The sequence below is a fragment of the Lygodium microphyllum genome, chromosome 21 (genome assembly GCF_053477565.2).
Source record: "Lygodium microphyllum isolate KBCC chromosome 21, Lygodium_microphyllum_v1.1.10, whole genome shotgun sequence".
Taxonomy (NCBI): Eukaryota; Viridiplantae; Streptophyta; class Polypodiopsida; order Schizaeales; family Lygodiaceae; genus Lygodium; species Lygodium microphyllum.
The window spans coordinates 117,266,945-117,288,043 of NC_141155.1; the positions used below are offsets into that span (position 1 = coordinate 117,266,945).

At 37.2% G+C, this 21,099-nt stretch overlaps 1 protein-coding gene across 1 annotated transcript; it reads right to left on the bottom strand.

The window, feature by feature from the left end:
* Positions 1-17,526: 17,526 nt before the first annotated feature.
* LOC148018473 (uncharacterized) lies at positions 17,527-18,883 on the bottom strand. Its single transcript, XM_087661654.1, has one exon. It carries the CDS (start codon positions 18,730-18,732, stop codon positions 17,914-17,916), a length of 819 nt encoding a protein of 272 aa, XP_087517780.1. The 5' UTR covers positions 18,733-18,883; the 3' UTR covers positions 17,527-17,913.
* Between the last annotated feature and the right edge of the window lie 2,216 nt (positions 18,884-21,099).

Genomic DNA, 21,099 nt, shown 5'->3' on the forward strand with positions numbered 1-21,099 from the left:
GGTAGGGTGGTCCCGGTTAGCTGGGAGCTTTTCTAAATCAGCGATAAAAATAGGAAGAAAATAAATTGACCAACTAGTCGTTAGAGGTAGAATCGACTTGCATTGTTTTAGGGGGCCAGAATGGGATTTTGCCTTTTGGGCAAGAGGGTTGATATACTGCACTCTCCTCCATCTCTCATTCTCTTTGAACCAAGTACAATGGCAAGTCCGCTTTAGTTTCCTTTAGTTTGAGTAATCCTGTAGAAAGTGGAAACTCAAAATTATTGACAATAGCTGGCTATTAGGAGATCCGTATGATTTTACAAACCCAAAAATTAATGTTGATCCTAGTGGGTTTGGTCGGAACTCTTCTATTGCGATGTAAACTTAGTAGGGCCTAAGTGACAAACCCTGTGATACTCCAAGGGAGCGACGAGCGGCATCATTTGGAAAACCTATTGATGGACTACTAAAAGGTGCACCTTGGATTGAGACTGGCAAACACCTCACAATTGGTATCATAGCGTACGTTAGTATAGAATACGAAGTAAGCTTAAGAAAAAATAAATAAATATATCCTAGGACATGTTTTCTTCTATTTGTTAATGTATGTTTTTGAATTATGGCATAATAACAAATCTTGGAAATGATTATTGATCTTCTGAGTACTGTTTGTGTTAGTTATGCATTCATCTAATTTTGCTTGGAGAATCAAATGATGTGGATACTAGATCAGTTATACAACCCCTTGCCTCTATATCGTGAAAGACGGTGGATGATTGCGGAAGATATTGCTATATCAATGCAAGCCATCTAGCTTATCTTCAGAATAATCTAAAAATGGTAAAAGGGATGGAAGATCTTAAAGTTATCGAGATCTATCTATTTTATGAAGCCAGTGTAAACTCAACTCTATATACTAGAGGAAGATCTATCTATTTTATGAAGCCAGTGTAAACTCAACTCTATATACTAGAGGCAAGAAAATCAAACTAAACCAGTATATCTATAAGGAAGTTACGAAGATCCTTTCAACCCGACAAGTCGCTCTAGCCTCTTAGCTTATCTTCATAATAATCTGAAAATGGTAAAATGGATGGAAGATCTTAAAGTTGTCGAGATCTATCTATTTTATGAAGCCAGTGTAAACTCAACTCTATATACTAGAGGCAAGAAGATCAAACTAAACCAGTATATCTATGAGGACGTTACGAAGATCCTTCCAACCCGACAAGTCGCTCTAGCCTCTGCAACTATGAAAAGGATAGATTTCCTAAACTCCCTCAAAAATATAGATTCCTAGATCTCTACTCTCAAAATCCAAGTTACTTCATAAAGGATGTATCATAGTGTCATGCTTAGCTTGTAGTGGGAAATTCTTTTCTGAAAAAAATAAGATGAACATGTGAGCAATCTGATTACCTTGTAAATCCGTTGTACTAAAGATTGATTGAGACTTTATCAATTAGAGAAATAATGGAACCTTATTTTCCCTTCCAACCTCTGAAATTGCAGTTTAACTTTAGCAATGGAAAAAAGAGTTTTACTTTAAATTGTTTCAATAAATTAAGCGAGAAATAATTTGAGTATCAAACTCTAATATTAATGCTATATAAATATCGTAAAGTTTAACTTGTAAATTTTGAAAATTTCCCAAAATTTTGCACCCACAATAATTCCCAACAAAGCCCAAGAGAAAAGGAATCTTTTGAAGTAAGTCAAACCTCCAAAATTTCACAGGAAAGAAAAAAATGTGGAAGCTAATGTAGAAATTTGGATCAAATCCATAAAATATTATTTTATTGCTACTCAAACTATCCTAGCCAACCAAGCCATGATAGCTAAGCTAAAATTAATTGGCGAAGCTCAACTCTAGTGGAAGCACTGGTGCCGAGATCAAGGTGTCCCTGAAAATACCATTACTTGGGATTTGCTAAAAGAAGCTATAAGGAGAATATATTTACCTCTAGCTTATCACACCTAGAAGATGAATGAGTTCTTTTATTTGAAGCAAATGGGACTGACCCTGGAGGCGTATTACTCCAAGTTTGTTTCACTTCTTAAATATGCACCCTCCATGGATACTGCTCAACAAGTGTCCAAGTTCTGCAATGGGCTAAATTCTCCTTAAAACACTTTTTTGGAATCAATGCGCCCAATAGACCTCCAAGATGCTTTGGTTTGAGTTGCTCCTATTGTGCAGAAAGTACAATCAAAGCCTAAAAATAATAAGTTCTAGAGCTACAATGGCCAGAACAAAGGAGGATTCAAAGATCGAGTAAAAAGAACCCAAGGCCAATTTCACCAAGTTCAGAAGAAAAACGTAAAATCCAATGTAGTTGGAAATTTTGTTCCTACCTAGGGAAACAGGGATGGTCTTAGGTGCTTTCACCGTAATGAGCTAAGACATTTCAAGAGAGATTGTCCAAAGCTTGGTGGAAACCATTGCCAAGGCCATTTTTGAGGTCAAGGCAAAGCTTCCCAAGGCCATGGTCAAGGTAGCTACTGCAAGAGAAAGAACAACAAATATTATCCTTAAAGAGATTAATAGGGAGGAAGACCCTACTATGGAAGAAGATATTGAAAATGCAGCATGCCGCATTCCACAAGAAGGGCCCAAAATCGTCAATATTCGATAATACAAATACCAGCTAGTCACCAAGGTAAATCATTTAAAGTTTTGATTGACTATGGAAGTATACACTCATTTATTTTTCCAAGTGTACTAAGAAGTTAGGAATAGATACAGTAAATGCATCAAAACTGCCTGTGGAATTAGCAAATGGAAAGGAATTCCTTTCTACATAGCAAACTACCAAGGTAGAGTAAGAGAAAACCTTTCAAGTATGAGGTTTAGAGTAATGAACTTAGGAGCTTATGAATTTTTACTAGGAATGGATTGGCTAATTCCCAATTATGCTCATATCCATCGTGGAAAATGTCAAGTCACATTTCAAGATTTGAATGGTGAAATAGCAACTACACAAGGTGAGACAGGGAAATCTAAAGTTTAATTAGCAAAAGCTTATCGAATTGTGAAAGACCTAAAGAAAAGATTACCAGTTTACTTGATCAAGCTTAACAAGGTAAACCAAGATGGTCAGACAGAAGAAGAACCATCTTGGTTAAAAGAATACACCGACATATTTCCTGAAGAGCTAATTGAGTTACCTTCAAAAAGAGAAGTCAATCATGAGATCAAACTTGTTCTAGGAGCTGCTCCAGTGGCAAAAATACCTTTCAAAATGTCTATTCCTAAAGCCATCGAAAAGCAACTCAAACAACTACTAGAACAAGGGTATATTCAGCCAAGTAGTTCACCATGGGGAGCCCCAGTATTATTCCAAAAGACGGAAGATGGAACTCTTCGTCTTTGTATCAACTATCGAGGGCTAAACCAAGTAACAGTGATGAAGAATAAGTACGTGATCTTGAGGATAGACGAGCTTCTTAATCATCTATAAGGAGCAAGGATCTTTTCTAAGATCTTTGATCAGGATATTATCACATCAAAATAAAGGATGAATATATTCCAAAAACCGCCTTCAACATAAGATATGGTCATTTCAAATTCGTTGTGATGTCATTTGGGTTAACAAACGCCCTAGCTACCTTCAACAGGTTAATGCATGACATTTTCAGGCCTCATCTCGATGATTTTGTTCTTGTATTCTTTGATGATGTTCTAACTTATTCTAAGGAGGAAGAAGACCATGAACCACATCTTCACATTGCCTTGGAAACAATGAGAACACACAAGTTGTATGCCAAGAAGAAGAAGTGTGCCTTCTTCAAAAGGAAGATTGAGTACTTGGGATTCATAGTGTCTGTTGAAGGTATATCAGTAGATCCTACCTAGGCCAAAGGTGTTCAAGATTGGCCAGCCCCAACCACTATCAAGGAAGTAAGAAGTTTTCTAAGTCTAACAAGATGGTATAGAATATTCATTAGAAACTATGCCCAAATTGCAGCTCCGCTTACAAACCTACTTAAAAAGAAACTTGCCATTATCTAGACGCCAAGTGAACAATCTAGCTTTGAGCAACTAAAGCATAGTTTGATAACTACTCCTATCTTAAGGCTACCTGACTTAAGCAAGGAATTTGAAGTTGTCACAGATGCCAGATCTCTTGCATTGGGATGTGTATGAATTCGAAATTAAGTTCAAACCTGGTAAAGAAAATGTAGTAGTAGATGCCCTTAGTCGTAAAACCATCTAGGGCAGAAACTATGGCTACAATGGTATCAATGCCAACTAATCCTATCATCAAGTTGACTAAGGATGAAGCAAATAAAGACCTAGACTATCAACAATTGTTTTGGGAAGTTCAAAATAAGAAACAAGATCCCAAACTCAAGACTAAATTTCAAGAATTCTCTACTACAGATGAAGACAAAGGACTTATTTATTTCAGAATGAGACTATCCATTCCTTCAAGTCAGACTCCTAAGAGAAGGCTACTTTGGAAAGCACATGATTCTCCTTTTTCAGGACACCTGGGGTATGCAAAAACTCTTAATGCTATCACAGGAAAAGCTATTATTGGCAAAGACTCAAGGGTGATGTACTTAAGTATGTCATTGAATGTCTAAATTGCCAAAGGGTAAAATCTGAACATGTCAAGATACCAAGAAAACTCCAGCCACTTGACATTCCCTAGATGAAATGGGAGTTTATTAGCATGGACTTTGTAGTTGGGTTACCTTCTATGCAAGGAGAATATAACTCAATAATGGTAATAGTAGACATGCTAACAAAGGTCACTTATCTTATTCCAACAAAAACCAATTACAAAGCTTCAGGTATTGCAAGAATTTTTGTAAAAAATATTTTTAGGTTACATGAGTTACCTAAAAGGATCATCAATGATCATGATTCTCTTTTCACATCACATTTGTGGAAGAGTTTATTTAAACCCATTGGGACCCAACTTCGTTTTAGCACTGCTTATCATCCACAAACTGATGGGCAGACAAAACAAGTTAATCAAGTGATTGAGGATATTCTGCACACATATTATAGCAAGGAACCTAAAAGGTAAATTCAATATCTACCCTTAGTGGAATTTGCTTATAATGCCTCCTATCATTGAAGTATTCAAATGACTCCATTTCAAGCACTATATGGTCAAGATTGCCGCATGCCACTTAATTTTTTCGATCCTACTGTAAGGGTAGAAGCTTCAAGAAAAATTTTAGAAGAAATGGATGATCAAATCAAGATTATCAGCAAACAATATATTCAAGCTGCCAAGGACTGACAAAAGGTGCATGATGATCTAAAAAGGCAAGAACAAATCTTCAAAGAAGGAGACATCATCTTCGTCCATGTCCATCCAAAGAAGAGTCTGTCACCAAGTTTACTAGCACCTGAAATCGCACATCATCACACACCCTTCTATCTTTCCTTATTCCAAGGCCAAAAAGAAGCCTGCCAAGGAAGGAAAAAGTGCCGAAAAGAAGAAGAAGAGGAAGAATAGAAACAATAGTGCTCTACCGCTAATCGGATGAGCATTGCCAGGTTGCATGCATCGAAGTCAAGGAAAGCCACAACTAGCATCTGCCCTGCTTCAAGCTCTAGGTTTCCTTCACAAGGCCTGAGGATTTAGTAGAAAACGAGAGGAAAGAAGCAAAAGCAAAAGCAAAAGCATAGGGAAGAAGAAGAAGAAGAAGAAGCAGAAGCACAGGAAAGAAGAAATAAGAGAACGAAGAAGAAGAAGATCAAGAGAAGATACAAGTGCAATATCAATCTCATGATGATGATATCAAGAGTGGGTCACTCACAGCCTATCCTCTCCATAGGAATAATAACAGAAGAAGAAGATAATCATTGTCAAAAGTGGTGGACAAATCATTGCCAATTAGGGAAGACATTAGATGACTCGGATTGTGAATATGGATAACAACAATGTTGTTACACAAAGGTCTCCCTTCTTGACAATTCGATTAGGAGCACCGAAAGAAAGGCCAACTGAAATCATACCCTCCTCTATTACTTGAAAGGGATAGCACAAAGAGGATGAGAGAGTAAGGATGCAAGGCATAATAGGCAAGGGAAAGGGCCCCTAAAAAGGGGAGGAAGAGTAAGCAACCCAAACTTACAGAGGAGAAGATGGATCCAAAGCACCCCTTTGGACCACAGGATTGAGACGCAATGCAACAAGGCATTTCCATCTCCTCCCTCCACCTACCTCTATACCCCTTTCTTTCAAGATCCTAAGGCCTACCTTCATTGTCCACATGGAAAACAACTGAAGTAAAAGGTGGGTTTTCCCCTCCCTCATTTTCCTCTCTCATTCCCCTACTTTACTCCCCCTATTCTTATCCTTCTCTACCAATTACATTCCTTTCATTTTTAATTCCCCTTACTTTATCTCATGTGGCAACAAACATTACATGCAACGGATAAGTTTTCCTTTAAACACATTTAAAAGAACATTTTTATAATTATGATATTAACATCTAAGAAAAACAGAAACATTAAAAACATATAATCGAAATGGTTTTTCTAGGCTCTAGAGTCTAACCTCTTTGCCTACATAATTCCCCGATTAGCCTCACCTACTCACCAAAGTTTTCTCTCCTTACCCACACTAGTGATTACCTATTACCCCCTCTTGCTTTTCCCCTCATCCTTAATCTTTGTAGACACATAATGCATCCATATTAAGCTTTTAAATAAGGTTTAAAACAAATACCATAGAAATATATCCTACATAAAAATTTAAGGTATGTTTCCATGATTTCCTCTCTTCCTTCCTAGCCACAAATTCATATCCATTACAACAAGACCTTGTCACAAGAGCATATTCCCATGCTCTCCTCTTTTTCTATATACAAGTGAGTGCTTTATTTTGATGCGGTGCCCTTTGAAGCTACATGATGAAGGGAATCATTATTTTATTTCCTCTATTGGGATGGAAAAGTTGTACTTGTGATTCCTTGTGGAAGATATAACCCTATCCTTTGAAGAGTATGCAAGTTTTTTAGTGTGGAAGTATTTGAGGCAGGAATTCCCTTACTCTAGTGGTCATGGATTTCGAATCCCTAAGCCTTGTCATGGCTAGCCCTCGTGATTGAAATTGATTTACTAACAATTTTGGAAGTGTTTTATGTTTGATAGTGATTCTTCTTTGACAAGGTTCCCGAGGATGCTTCACATTTCAGTGTGGGAGGAAATGATGACACCAAAAGAAGCACAAAAACAAGGCACAAAAATGTCCATGCATACACCATGTTTTCATCTTTTGTAAAGGAAATAATATTCATTTTGTTGCAAAAGCACTAAAATACACCCTTACACATAAAAAGACCACATCTACATCCATCATAAATAAATGGTATGCACAAAAGTATACGTGCATGCACTTCTAAAGAGTTAGAAAGAATTGAAATGTAAAGGCTAAAGCCTTACGAATACAAATATATCAAAAATTTAAAGAAATCATTTAAAAATACAAGGGTTGTGTCCCTTTTGGGGAAAAGGTGGGGTGGAGTGCACGGTTGATTATGTGCCTCTTTCTCTCCTTTCTTCTAAGGTGCACATTCTCCTTTTGTGTGATGCAAAAATTTCTCTCTCCCCTCTCCTCTGTGCAAAAGTTCTCCTTTTTTTCCCTTCTCCCTTTCTTTTTTTCTCTTATACAACTGAAGTTATGGAGGATAAAGATGATGGTGATGATTTTGTTCATTATTAAGAGCAAGATTTGTGATTCTTTCTTGTTTTGAGATTAATGGCTCAGCCATGTGCATAGATTGTGTGTGCTTCTAACCTCATTTTGTGTTTGTTTCTATTTATGGGAGGGTTGATTTCACTAGCTACTTTTCCTTTTGTGGTTGAAACTACTTGATTCTCGCTATGAAATTATCATTGGCGGATTGGTTGACTTAACTTCAGGCATTGTCTTTTGAAGTGGTCGCGTTCGCTACAATGGAACCATCTTGGTACCTTCTTGTTACCAGCTATAGGCACAAAGTTTCCAATTGCACTTATCTTTCCCTTCTTCCTTTGATCAATTTGGTATTGTCCTCGGATCCTCTTGACATATCCTTGCAGTCCTTTGTATGGAGGACTTTGTCCCCAAAATCTACCACTCTTAGATATTGATTCAAGTTCCTGTATAATGGGCCTTGCTTGAATTAATTTGTCTTGAAAGTTGGATGGGCACATTGCTTCAAGTTTATCCAATGGAGGGTTTATGCTACGAAAAAACTTTGACACTTGTTGGGTGAAATCCATGGGTGAGACATACTTCAGAACTGACACAAAACTGGAATAGTAGGCTTCCAAGCTCAATTTGAATTGTTTCAAGCTAAAGAAATCATTCATTTTAAGTGTGCGATATGCTAGTGGGAGGTATCCCATGCATACAACTTCCTTCAAGTTTTCTCAAGTAATGGTTGCTTCCCCAACCCCTTGGTCCTTACACTAGTGCTTCCACCAACGTTTGACTTTGCCAATCAACTTTAGCTTAGTTATCATCAACTCATTAGGAGGAGCACTATCTACAAAAGTGAAGTAATCCTCCATAGATTTAATCCAAATTTCTACTTCATACTTTATATCCTTTTATTTATCATCAAACTCAAGTAGCTTGATTTGCTTAAGAAGTAATTTCTTCTCTTGCGCTTTAACCGGGTTAAGCATAGGTATAAAAGATATAATATCCTGGTTTTGTTAACATTCATAACATTAGTTGCGCATCTTGAATTCTTACAATATTCATCTCTGTTTAATAATTTCAATACTTGAATCCATGAACTTTAAATTTACAATATAAGGTTAGTATGAAGTACACAATGTTGTAAGAATTGGAGACTCTTTTATTATTCATAGCTCACAATAGGGATAATCATGTTTCTTTATTACATCACGTAGATAATTAGAATCGAGCTAGGGAGATTTCTAGGTTATAACACTTCTAATTGTGAAATTTAGATACATCAATAGTTTTGTAGGTTGGAGGCTCATCAAATATATCTAGGACTTAGTATTTTTGGGGAAGATCCGAGAAATCATCTTTACAAGAATTGTGGTGGCACGAACACTCTAAAATTCCAATAAGCTCAACTAGAAAAATATGAAGCACTTGATCATAAAGATAACATTTCTAACGAACCCATTCTCCACCTATGTTGAGAATAAGATTTAGACATGATTCCTCAAAGATGAATAGCTTGACTAGCTTAAGATCTTCCATTCACTTAATTCTTTTAAGGGTTGTTTTGAAGGTAGGCAAGTCAATCGGCATTGATGAATCAATAGAGTCTACTTCGTGTCTACTGACGCTCCCAATACAATGGCGAAGGGTTATACAAATGCTCCAAGATCCTCATGAAGCAGTCCTACTAATTAAAATCAAGGGAATGCATCGCTAAGGTAAACATTGCTCGAAATATCAAGAATTTTTACCAATCTTCATTATTCTTAAAGAGATTTCACCAATAATCACAGAGGAAATCATTTTTACATCGAACGTTTCCTTAAACAAGGTTATAAATAAATCTTCATATACATTAATTCCATTTTACTCTAATACCTCCTGTGGCATGCCCAATCTGAGATATCTTTTAGCAGCCCGACTTACTGCTCCATGATATGATTTTTTAGGTGATGCCATTCAATACTGTTTTAAATAACACGAGGTCTATTGCCAAGACTCTCTTGACCCCACTTTGCAATAGAAGGTCTTGGCCATTTCCACAAGAATTGACCTGAATTTTGATTCTAAGTAAACTAAGGTCTCCTATTTGGATTAACTGGCGTCGGTCTTCGAGCAACTACTTTTGCTAGATTTTTCAAACCAAAGCGACTCCTCATATTGTCCTTGATTCAAGGAGTGAGAAACGAGGGGGACTATGAGTATGTCAACCCCTCTTTCCGTAGTAAGGCAAAGTCTCACTCTGATTCCCTAAAACAATATGAAGTGAAGGTTCTGATTGATTCTATGGGTTCGTATTTTATATACTATAATGCATCAAGTTTGTAAAGAAGTTGTCAACTTACCAAGACTACCCTGTCTTAGGGTGCATTCATCAAGAATCACACCCTCATGCTTCCCTCGATTGAGTAGTTTTAGTTGTATACTTACTTAGCACATTTAAGTTGTACACAAAAGATCTATTTTTTTAATTAATCATTTTAGTCACAGTGTTCATTCATGTAACTTAAATCACAAAACACAAACAATGAAAACAATCATTTCGAAAACAACTTCTTTATTAATAAAGATTCTTATATAAGTATTTACCTTCCATCCATACAGAAGAATGACACGAAGGCCATTATTTTTTCAAATTTTTCACTCCTCACTACTACCGAGGCCTCAGTAAGTCCATCTTGAGTCATGTAGGGGTTTGGATGATTCATAGGAGTCTAAGAGTTTACAGGCCACAGCCCCCCTAGTACACTTAACTCCTCCTACCCAAGGAACTCCCTACAAAGAGTGACCTCTCGCCATCACGGTTCTATCCCAACTCTCCAAGGTGATAACCTAATCCCTGTTGAAAAAGGGACCCATAACTAGCCTTGGGGGAAGTCCAATGCACTTTCCTTTTTATCATGTTGCAAACTTAGTACATTAGGATTTTGATTCACTTCAATGAACTTCCTAAGTGCATCAAGTTAAACTTGTATGTATCATTACAAGCACAAGCAATTATTCCTCAATCACCTTTTGCCCATTTGGAAGAATGGCATGAAGCCTTATATTTTTCTAAGATTTCTGCCTCTAACTAATATCAGGGCCTCAATAAGTCCATCTTGAGTCAAATAGGGGTTTGGACAATTCCTAATAGTCTAAGAGTTTACTAGCTAAAGCCCCCCTAACACCCTTAACTTCTCCTACTCAAGGAACTCCCTATGGAGCGATCTCTTGCCATCAAGGTCAGTCCAAACTCTCTAAGGTAGCAAGCTGATTCCCCTTGGAAAAGGGACCTACAACTAGCCTTAGGGGAGGTCTAGTGCATTTTCCTTTTTATCCTATTACAAACTTAGTGCGTTAGGAATTGATTCAATTCAATCAACTTCCTAAGTACATCAAGTTAAACTTATATGCACCATTACAAGCACAAGGAATTCTTCCTCAATCAATATTTTTACATAAATAGGGAGACAATCAGAGTAAAATCTTAACTTAATGGAAATTCTTTCTAACTTAGTCCTCTTCGGACTATCTTCTTGGATTTCTCTTGATTTTTCTTTGAATTTTTCTTTTCTAAGTCCCCTTTTTGAGATCTAAAATTCAATTAAATTTCCTTCATTGGATCTTGCATTGGTTATCATTAGTATTTGTTCATAATCGTACTCGTGACATTAAAGGTTGGTCGCTTGACCTCATTACGAATCTTGAATATTTTTCTAGACTTCTATAGGTTGGAAAATAGTTAAAATTTAATCTAATTTGTGCAATAAGTTGGAACCTTGAAATCATGAATTTTCTTTGAAAACTAGGTGAGTCAACAAGGCAAGTATTTTTCCTAGAAATTTTAGATTTTTCTATTTTTCTCAAAGAATGATTATATCATCCTTGTGGTTATCTCATGACCTAAGACTTATATTTTACTTTTTCATGTTTGTAAAGTAAATTAGTTTGAAGATCTTAGGTTTAAAAAATAGTTACATATTTGATTTAATAATTTTCAATGACCTATGTATACCATAATTTTGACTTAATTAATAATGGTAAAATTTTCTCTAAAGAGAGTACTTATAATCAATAATTTTAATCACCTACTTTAATTATCTTAATTCACTTTAAATTAATTGCAAATATCAAGAAAAACCATGTTTTATGTTTATATGATTTATAAATATAATGAAAATAATTTTTGATATTTACGTTAATTCGTAAATACTTAAAAATATCATTGATGTAATTTTTTATTTGTCTTACATTTATATAATTCATAAAATGCTAAAAGAAATATTAGCTTATATTCATTCTTGAAATCTTCCATGAAACACCCATCTTGATTGAACTTTACTTGCAATCCCTACTCAACCATTTGCCCAATAGAAACCAAATTCTTTGTTATGTTAGATATATACAGCACATCAACCAAATACTTAACTGAGCACTCCCAACATAAGTAATATGATGTATTGTATTGTCACCTATTCTCACAAAACTAAACATTTCAAGATTTTTTCTCTCTCTCAACTATTCTCCATGAGACGTCATACGGTTAGAGGTACATGAATCCACATACAATACATCATCACTCATTGTTAAGACATTTGCATTCACTACGTTCATCATGTGTTGCATAACAAATAACTTTGTATTATCAACATGATTATTGTTAGATGCATAATTGTTATAATTTCTCTCATTTTGTTATTTTCACCTCTTTTTTTGGATAGTTGTATGCAATATGACCTTTCTAGCCATAATTATAACATTCTTTGTTAGCATAACATGTATTTTGTTCACTGTGTCCTTTGTGGCTCCCCCTACCTTGAGATTAGCCTCAAACACCTTTATGTGATTGCTCTTGTGAGTCTATCATAACTCGGGTGGGTGGACTAACTGATGTCTAGCTATATAGTGTCACTAAAAGCATATGCCAATGCAAGTACCAACTACACAAGTTATATAAATATGAAAATGGTCATCCAAATATGTGAGTGTCAGCTCATGTTGAGCTTGATATCTTAACGTCTCTCTTATTCTAGTTCAATCTACCAAGAGGAGCTCTTATGGTCTAATGATCAAGTGTACCTCCCTTAATATTCTTTAAGTGTCTCTTCAAGCTAGTTACCACCACTATTACAAGCAAAGAAGAAAGAAGAAGAAGAACAAAAGGAATAAGTGAAGGAAAGCTTCTACGAAGCTCACAGACACACACACACACACACTCTCTCTCTCTCTCTCTCTCTCTCTCTCTCTCTCTCTCTCTCTCTCTCTCTCTCTCTCTCTCTCTCTCTCTCTCTCTCTCTCTCTCTCTCTCTCTCTCTCTCTCTCTCTCTCTCTCTCTCTCTCTCTCTCTCTCTCTCTCTCTCTCTCTCTCTCTCTCTCTCTCTCTCTCTCTCTCTCTCTCTCTCTCTCTCTCTCTCTCTCTCTCTCTCTCTCTCTCTCTCTCTCTCTCTCTCTCTCTCTCTCTCTCTCTCTCTCTCTCTCTCTCTCTCTCGTGAAGAAAGACTGAAGCAAAAAGAGGGAGAAGACAAAAGTAAGAGCTCTCAACTTTGCTTACATGAGAATGTGCTCTCTATTCAATTGCACACATTATATACATAGAGTTTATTTTTGGATAGATACTCTCAAACCTTTTGTCTCTCTCTTATCCACTCACAATGTCCAATCTTTAGACTAGGCCTTTGTGGCTTGCCGTCAAGACTTTAAAATGCATACACAAGATTCTTCTATTTAACATGTGTAATAATATAAGCTTGCTAGATAATTTGTGTGAGAGAGAGAGAGAGAGCCCTCCGCGCTCACATTTTACAATAAACATCTTTTGCATGCTACATGTATTTTAGAAACTAGCTCTCAAATGTTGTGGACCTATCACATGACACAAAACTACATAGAGATGTAATTATAAGAGACATCAAGGCTTGGGATATTCCTAAATTAATCTACTATATAGAGATGTGAATATAAGAGATGTAAGGGCTTGAGATATTTCTACATGAATATACTATTTAATTAATCTACTATTTTAATAATTGTCACCTTGGTCTTTTCTTGCTATTTCCAAATATTGGCCTTCAATTACTAATTTAAAATTTTATTATGTTTTATAGCTACTATTTTAGCTTCTAAAACTGGTGTTTTTAGTAACTCTTAGTGCCTTTGGTAACTCCTTTAAACATTTAGACTTCAACAATCATTATTTTTTACAAGTACTATTTTATCAACTATCATTTTTTGCTATTTATAAGAGATGTCAAGGCTTGAGATATTCCTAAATTAATCTACTATTTAATTAGTATATTACTTTAATAGTTTTCACCTCGATCTTTTCTTATTATTTTCAAATATTGGTCTTCAATTACTAATTTAAATATGTATTATTTTTTATAGCTACTATTTTAGGTAGCTTCTAAAATTGGTGCTTTTAGTAACTCTATGCTTTTGGTAACTCCTTTAACCTTTTGGACTTCGATAGTCGTTATTTTTGACATGTACTATTTTATCAACTATCATTTTTGGCTAAGATTGAAATTCATTAACACGCATTACTAAGAAAAGGTGGTCCTTGACAACTTGACTAACAAATTGATAAACTAGTGTCCAAATAAAAAATTATTAAGCTAAAGTGTATGGATGTTTGGCAAAAATCATACATGATTGTAATGAGAAGTTTGTTTATACTTAGGTTCATCGTTATGATTAATGTGTGTGAAGCACAAACACGTATGCAATAATGTTACTAAGTTCATTGATCATGCTAATGCATGGATACATTTTGATGTGACACTAAGTTATGGTTGGATATTAAGTTGTTTGAGTGTGTACATGAAGAGAAAAAGAGGGGGGAAACTTGGACACGTGTCCATACACACGATCAAGGCATGAAAACAACAAGATTAGATTATCATATAGCAAATTTCATTGCGCATGTGTTTAAAACATATGAAAATAAGGGGTGGAATATCTTTTTCATGTCCAAAGCATGCCCAAGATCAAGGAACCATATAGTATACAAGTATCTTGAATAAGCACTTTGAACCAACTTTTAGTATCGAAAAATACTCACTAAACCCCACACATTGAAGTGGGATATAGACTAGGTATTTCATGGTCTAAAGTGCGAGGGAATGTATGGTTGCTCATCCCACATTGCCCACTACCTAGAATAAGAAATAGGAACTACTAGGGATCCCAAGGGATAGAAATACTTTCCGTTGTAAAGTAGCCACAATTGATATAATTGAAGTAGATCATTGATACTTACCAATCACTCAAATTGATACCAAAGCAAGCACTCAACCCCTTAGAGTGTGATCCAATCAATATTGGAGGGAACTCAAGCTTATGCCTAGAAAAGATAGACAAGGATTGGGATCTGCCATATGCACAGTTGTCAATAGATCCCATACCATGTCCATATAGATGCAAGATTTAGGAGCCTTGCATGGCAATGTGCAAAACACGAGAAGTAGTGACATAATTGAAAAGCTCATCTCATATGTGCATAGGGATACACAAATACACCTAAGTCTAGTCAGAACATCCCTCCATGCTAACTTGTTACATTTCCTTTGATTGAAAGAGAAATTGATCACACACAATACCCCACCACCACAAGCTCAATGGAGAATTGTTAGATGGTAAACCAATCCTTCAACTTATGTTCACTTGTGTGAATTTTGTATGCCTTGTACTTAGTTAAGAGTGTAATTACACATTCCACCCAATGTCCACATATTGTACAAAGACAAATAGCCAAGGAGCACTATAGTGCAATATGCAAAACAAAAGGTATATCAATACATCGAGAGGTCCATCTCATGCATGCAACACTCTATCATTGCACATTACACCTCTTGTTGATTGAGCAAGGATTGGTCTCTCAAGCTCATTTGATAAACACCAACTTAGTTGGATCATTGATAAATATGTAAGTTTATCACATAAGTTCAATTAAAGAGATCTTTAAAACCCGCTTAGACCTATTTTATAAATAGAATGGCATCAATTTGTGGGAATAATCACACATAAAAAAAGCTTGTTTTATTCAAGGGATTCTTAAATTAGACCTTGAATATACACAATAGTCTAGTTTTACATACAATGAACCCCTTGAGAATATAGAGGGCAGCCTGTAACTCATCCCATCCAATTAGGATGAAAGATCATATCGTTTGATTGGTTGTGAATGAAGACCATCATTGACAATGGAAAGCAACGAAGAAAGGGGAGTGCAAAACCAAGGAGGTAGCTTAGGGTTTAAGAAAATTGAAGGGATTGATTGGCATAGCATATAGTGTGCTTAGATAGAATGGTCCATGGATAGGATATAATGCAAAAAGAGAGAACATGTAAATCAATTACGATTGAGCCACAATGTACTAAGAGAGGTGGCTAAGTGCTTGTATTCACATTGGTTAAGGGATAATCATGCCTAAGGAAGTGGACTACACACTTAAAAAGAGGTAGCATCAAAGATTGCACAAGGGTCTTAAGTCCACTTTCATGGGAGTATCTCTTTGGCAAACTTCCCAAAGTTACTTTGAATATCGGATTTCTTTTCAACAATGCACCACAGACAAGGTGGAAGTGAACTTCAAAGCACCATGGAAGATCAAGATGTGAGACATCATAACATAGCATCCAAGGTGGTGTCAATGTCAATCTCCATTATTAAGCAAATCAAAAACTCTACTTGCTTTATTTGATCAATACCTTCAACTATTCGCTAGCAAAATAGGCCTTGAGACCAAGCAACATACGTTCTCAAATGGGAAGCTAGTAATACTATTCCTAGTATGTTCCCACGTTATCATTACATCATACTAACAATATTTATAATTATCCTTGCATCATATGTACCATATTAATGATTAATTGACTCTTATACTAATGATTAATTGACTCTTATACTGCTATGTGAAGTACCATATTCTAAATATAAATAAGGTCATCAACAGCATCCTTCAACATGATAATACAAAGTGCCAATATTAAAAATCTTAGAAATGTGTGAATGAGAGAACAATACAAAGTGCCAATATTGGAAATCTTAGAAATGTTTGAATGAGAGAACTAAGATGAGTATGCTCAAATATCCGTTTGATGTTAGCTACCCTCTTACCCACCACTTGCTCACGTCTTGAACGGCAATCCCTGACCACAACAGCTAAAACTCTTTCACAAGGGAGCGGCATTTATTTGAGCACCCGAGGCTGTCCTTGTGGGCAGTCGGGCTATACAAACAGTGCAAAAAATGAAACGTCAAGATGGCGGCCTCTGAATGCTTCTATATTTAAAAAATTATAGCACTCATTATGTAGCTTTGAAGCCTTAGTGCACCTTTGTCCCTATCAAGTCACATCATATTCAGTAACTTCCGATTCATCCACGTTCAAATGATTTCTTGCTTGTATTCTTGGCCAAATATTGACTGCAATTTGAGTAAGTGCTCGTACATCTTTCTCTGCTGTACCATAGGGCTTGATGTCTGACTATCACTTTCGTCATCCTCTCTACCCACATAATGAATGACAAAGTATACTGCCCAACATCAAAGCCAGCTTCATTTTCTCCGTAATTAGAACACAAACACCGGTTCCCCAGTAGAAAAAGCACTCCAACCTTGAGTGATCTCCTATGTATAACTGTAAATTAAAAACCTTGCAGTTTGTAAGCTGCAAACCCATTTCCTGATCAGTACATAAGCCTTCCAAGACACAGACACCAAACATTTGACACCTTGAGTGCAATCACATCTTCCACTGAAATAAGATCAATTACAGTTCAAGCACATAAAAGCATTGGTCCTTTGAAGGGCAAGGCCCTGACTAAGTGGTCCTTCCATTATGTATACAAATTGCATTCTGAATAATGAGTAGCAATGAAGTATGAGAAGTTTAATTTGACAAAATTTAACACGCTGATTAGACATGCAAACAGTGGTAAAATTTATACACAGCAAACAGTGGTCCAAGGATGATACACAGTTGGGAAATTCAAAGTTGCGCAGCTGGGAAGCGTTTCAAAAGGGAAGAAAGCTCTGCAGAATTACACCAGCAATTTCTTCACATTTATTCCCATGAGGAAGAAGACTCTAGCTCATGTACAAATATTGACTCCATAGACTTACAAATATAAGACACCCCAAAAATCCCTTCCCAGCGTCAGCACGACGTTTCAAAACGGGACAAGTGAACAGTGAAGCATGCTTCTCAGGCCCATCACCACAGTGCTTTACTGGCCTTGTTGATAGATGGGAGAAACTAGTGTGTATAAAACATTGAACACACACAGTCTCTTACCAGACTAGTTCTTGCAGGTAGTCAGCTGACCTGTGTAAGAGCGAGGGCTGAGACATGGCATGCCTTTGGGGAACAAAGAAACGTTCAGGATCCTGACAAGCTGTGTCGAAGTTGACCAGAGAGAACCTTGAGCTATGCAAGCGAGTCAAGCGGCTTTTCATCAGACAAGCGAGCTCTGTTGCTTCGGCAACGCTTTGCCCTATCTCGTTATCATTTGGGATTGCAGGAGCAACATTAACAAGTAGATGATCTGCACCTCTGGTTGATTCATCTGCTGAGTCTGTATCATCAACAGCTTTTACCTGGTTTTTCCCTTCTTCTCTCTCAGCATCCGAAGGGGGCCTGTTTGAAATTCGATCATCCACAGCAGGCACGGAGTCTTTAGGCACTCTCACGACCAACATGTCATCGTCGTATGTCGCAGACGTGTCATGGAGCTGCGAGCCAGACGGCAAGCGGAACCGCCATGGTGGAAGATCTAGTTCATCAAGGATGGCTCTAAGCCTTTCTGCTCCAAGGATGCAGACCTTGCTTACCCCGGGAACGATCTCGACGACCTCTGCTCGTACGTCCTCAGGGTCAAGACCAGGCACGCGGATGGTGAAGGTGAAGCATTCGAGTGACTCTTGGATCTCGACGGGGGATTCCGAGTCGAGGGGAAGCTCCAGTACACGGTTGAAGAGGTGCGGCATGCGGCGCAGCTTCTTCGGGCTGGCGGCAAGCACAGGCAGCAGGCCCGCTGCTAGCAAAGCCGATGACACGTCGTAATGTAAGGTTATGCTGCTGCTCAGACGCTTGCTAGGGTTCCCCGCCATAGCCTAAATATAGACCTGTCCGTCTGCCTGTCTGCACGTCTGTCTGTGTGCGTGAGTTTGTCTGTTTCTCTCTCACTCAAAAAACCTATCTTAACAGTTTTGCTTTTGGCAACAGAATCCAAGTCAGGGGCGTTGTTATGTGAGTTAATGTGACATGTAGATGCTTATTAAACGGCCCTTTGAAGTGCTAGGCAAAAATAAGACTTTTTGTAGCGCGCTGCGCCACCGTTCCACGTCAAGTTGACTGGAGGAGCAACGATTTTGTCTTAAGTTGAAATATCAAGGCTTACAAAAGCTTTACATCCATACTTGAAATTAAAGGGCACTCGAACCCCTCAACTACCAATTCAATTTGCGATCCCATTATAATGTCCATTTTGGTGACCACCTAAGTCTACCTTTTAAAATATACAAGGTGCATTCCCCATTGCATGTGAAAATGGAACCCTTCATCTTGGGTTTAGCACACCATCTAACTACTACTTGAGCTAGGTCTTGACGAATTAGTAATTAACTAGACGAGAACTAACTAAAACCCATCTTCAATCAATTAAGTCCCACTATCAAAGCACAACCCTACCTTTTCTTACATAGACCCAATAATCGAAGAATTTCTTGGCATATAATTTTAATTGATCTCATGCATGAAGAACCCCAACATTAAGACCTAGACATGTGCGAGAAACGGTGTAATATTAAAACCTAGTTGGAAAACTACATGGAGACGATGTTTTTTAACATAGTGTACATGTCTGAGCTCATCGTAAATAGAGAAGAGTTGGTGGCACTCTCCATCTAATTCCATGTGTTTGTTAGCTAGTTTCCCCATGAGTCACACTGGTAGTTGGCAAAATTTGAGAAAGCTTACATGACATGACAAGGGAATGGGACAATAGCGGTAGCGATTTGCAATGTAAAATAGTGGCATCACTGATAGCATCGTTATATGTGTCACTTTTAGTGTCGCAAATTTCCATATAGCGATGCAAATAGTAATGCTCTTTTAAAAAAAGCACCAAAAACCCAAGCATTGTATTTGTCAAAAACATTTGGGAGAGAGAGCGAAAGAGAGAGAGAGAGAGAGAGAGAGAGAGAGAGAGAGAGAGAAGGAGAGCTCATCACTACTGTCACCTATGCGAAGAAAGAGAGAAGTACACAAATGCGAATAGGAGGCACAAAAGATTTCATATTCGGGCCTTTGAGGTAGATACATCGCCTCTTCTTCCTTTGTTTTTGTGTTTTTTTCTTTTCTTTTTGTTTTTCTTTGTAATGAAATGCATGGAAAGAGAGGGAGAAGAAGGATGGGAGAGGGAGAAAAAGGGGAGAAAGGAAACAAAGAGGAAGAGGAAGAGAGAAATGAGATATGAAGGGAGGAAGGGAGAAGGATGAGTGAGAGAAACAATGAGGGAGAGAGAGGGGGGAGAGAAACAAAGAGAGAGGAAACAAAGAAAGGGAAAGAGAAGTACAGAGGGGGAGAGAGAAATAGAGAGGGAGAGAGGAGGAGGTAGAAAAGAAGAGTGAGGTAAAGAGAGAAAGGAGAGTGAAAAGAAGAAAGTGAGAGGGAGGGAGAAAAAGAGAGATAAAGAGAAAAAAAATAGAGGGAGAGAGAAATAGGGAAACAATGAGAGAATGAGAGAGAAGGAAAAGAGAATTAAATAATGGGAGAGGGGCAAGAGAGGTAGGAAGAGAGGGTTTTTCAATATCCTTATTTTTTAAGTTTTTTGTTTTCTATCTTTGATTTTGATTGTAACGAGATGCGTTGAGTGAGAGTGGAGAGGGAATGAGAGAGAAAAATAGAGAGAAGAAGAAAAGAGAGAGGGAGAGATAAAAAATGGGAGATGAAAGGGGGCAAACAAAGAGAGAGAAACAGAGAGAGAAAGAGAGGTGGGGAAAGAAATAGAGAGGGGGATGGATAAAGATAAAGAGAGGGGGAGATAAAATGAATAGAGAGAAGCAGAGAGATGGGGGAGAGAGAGATGAGAAAGAGGGTGCAAGAGAGAAACAAAAAAAGATGAAGAGAGGCAAAAAAAAAAAAAAAAAAGAGGGGTGGGGAGAGAAATAGAGAGGGGGATAGATAAAGATAAAGAGAGGGGTAGAGAAAAGAAATGGACAAAGAGAGATAGAGGGAGGAAAACAAAGAAAGAGAAAGAGGGAGAGAAAGAGGAGTAGGGAGAGAAATAGAGAGGGGATAGATAAAAATAGATGAAGGTAAAGAGAGGGGGAGAGAGAAACAAAGAGAGGAAGGGAGGCAAACAAAGAAAGAAAAAGAGGAAAGAGAAAGAGAAAGAGGGGTGGGAAGAGAAATAAAAAGGGGAAGAGAAAAGGAATGGAGGAAAATATAAAAATAGAGAGTGAGAAAGATAAGTA

Bases quoted from the DNA above. Each gene is read 5' to 3' on its own strand.
- LOC148018473 (XM_087661654.1), bottom strand. From the start codon at position 18,732: ATGGCGGGGAACCCTAGCAAGCGTCTGAGCAGCAGCATAACCTTACAT.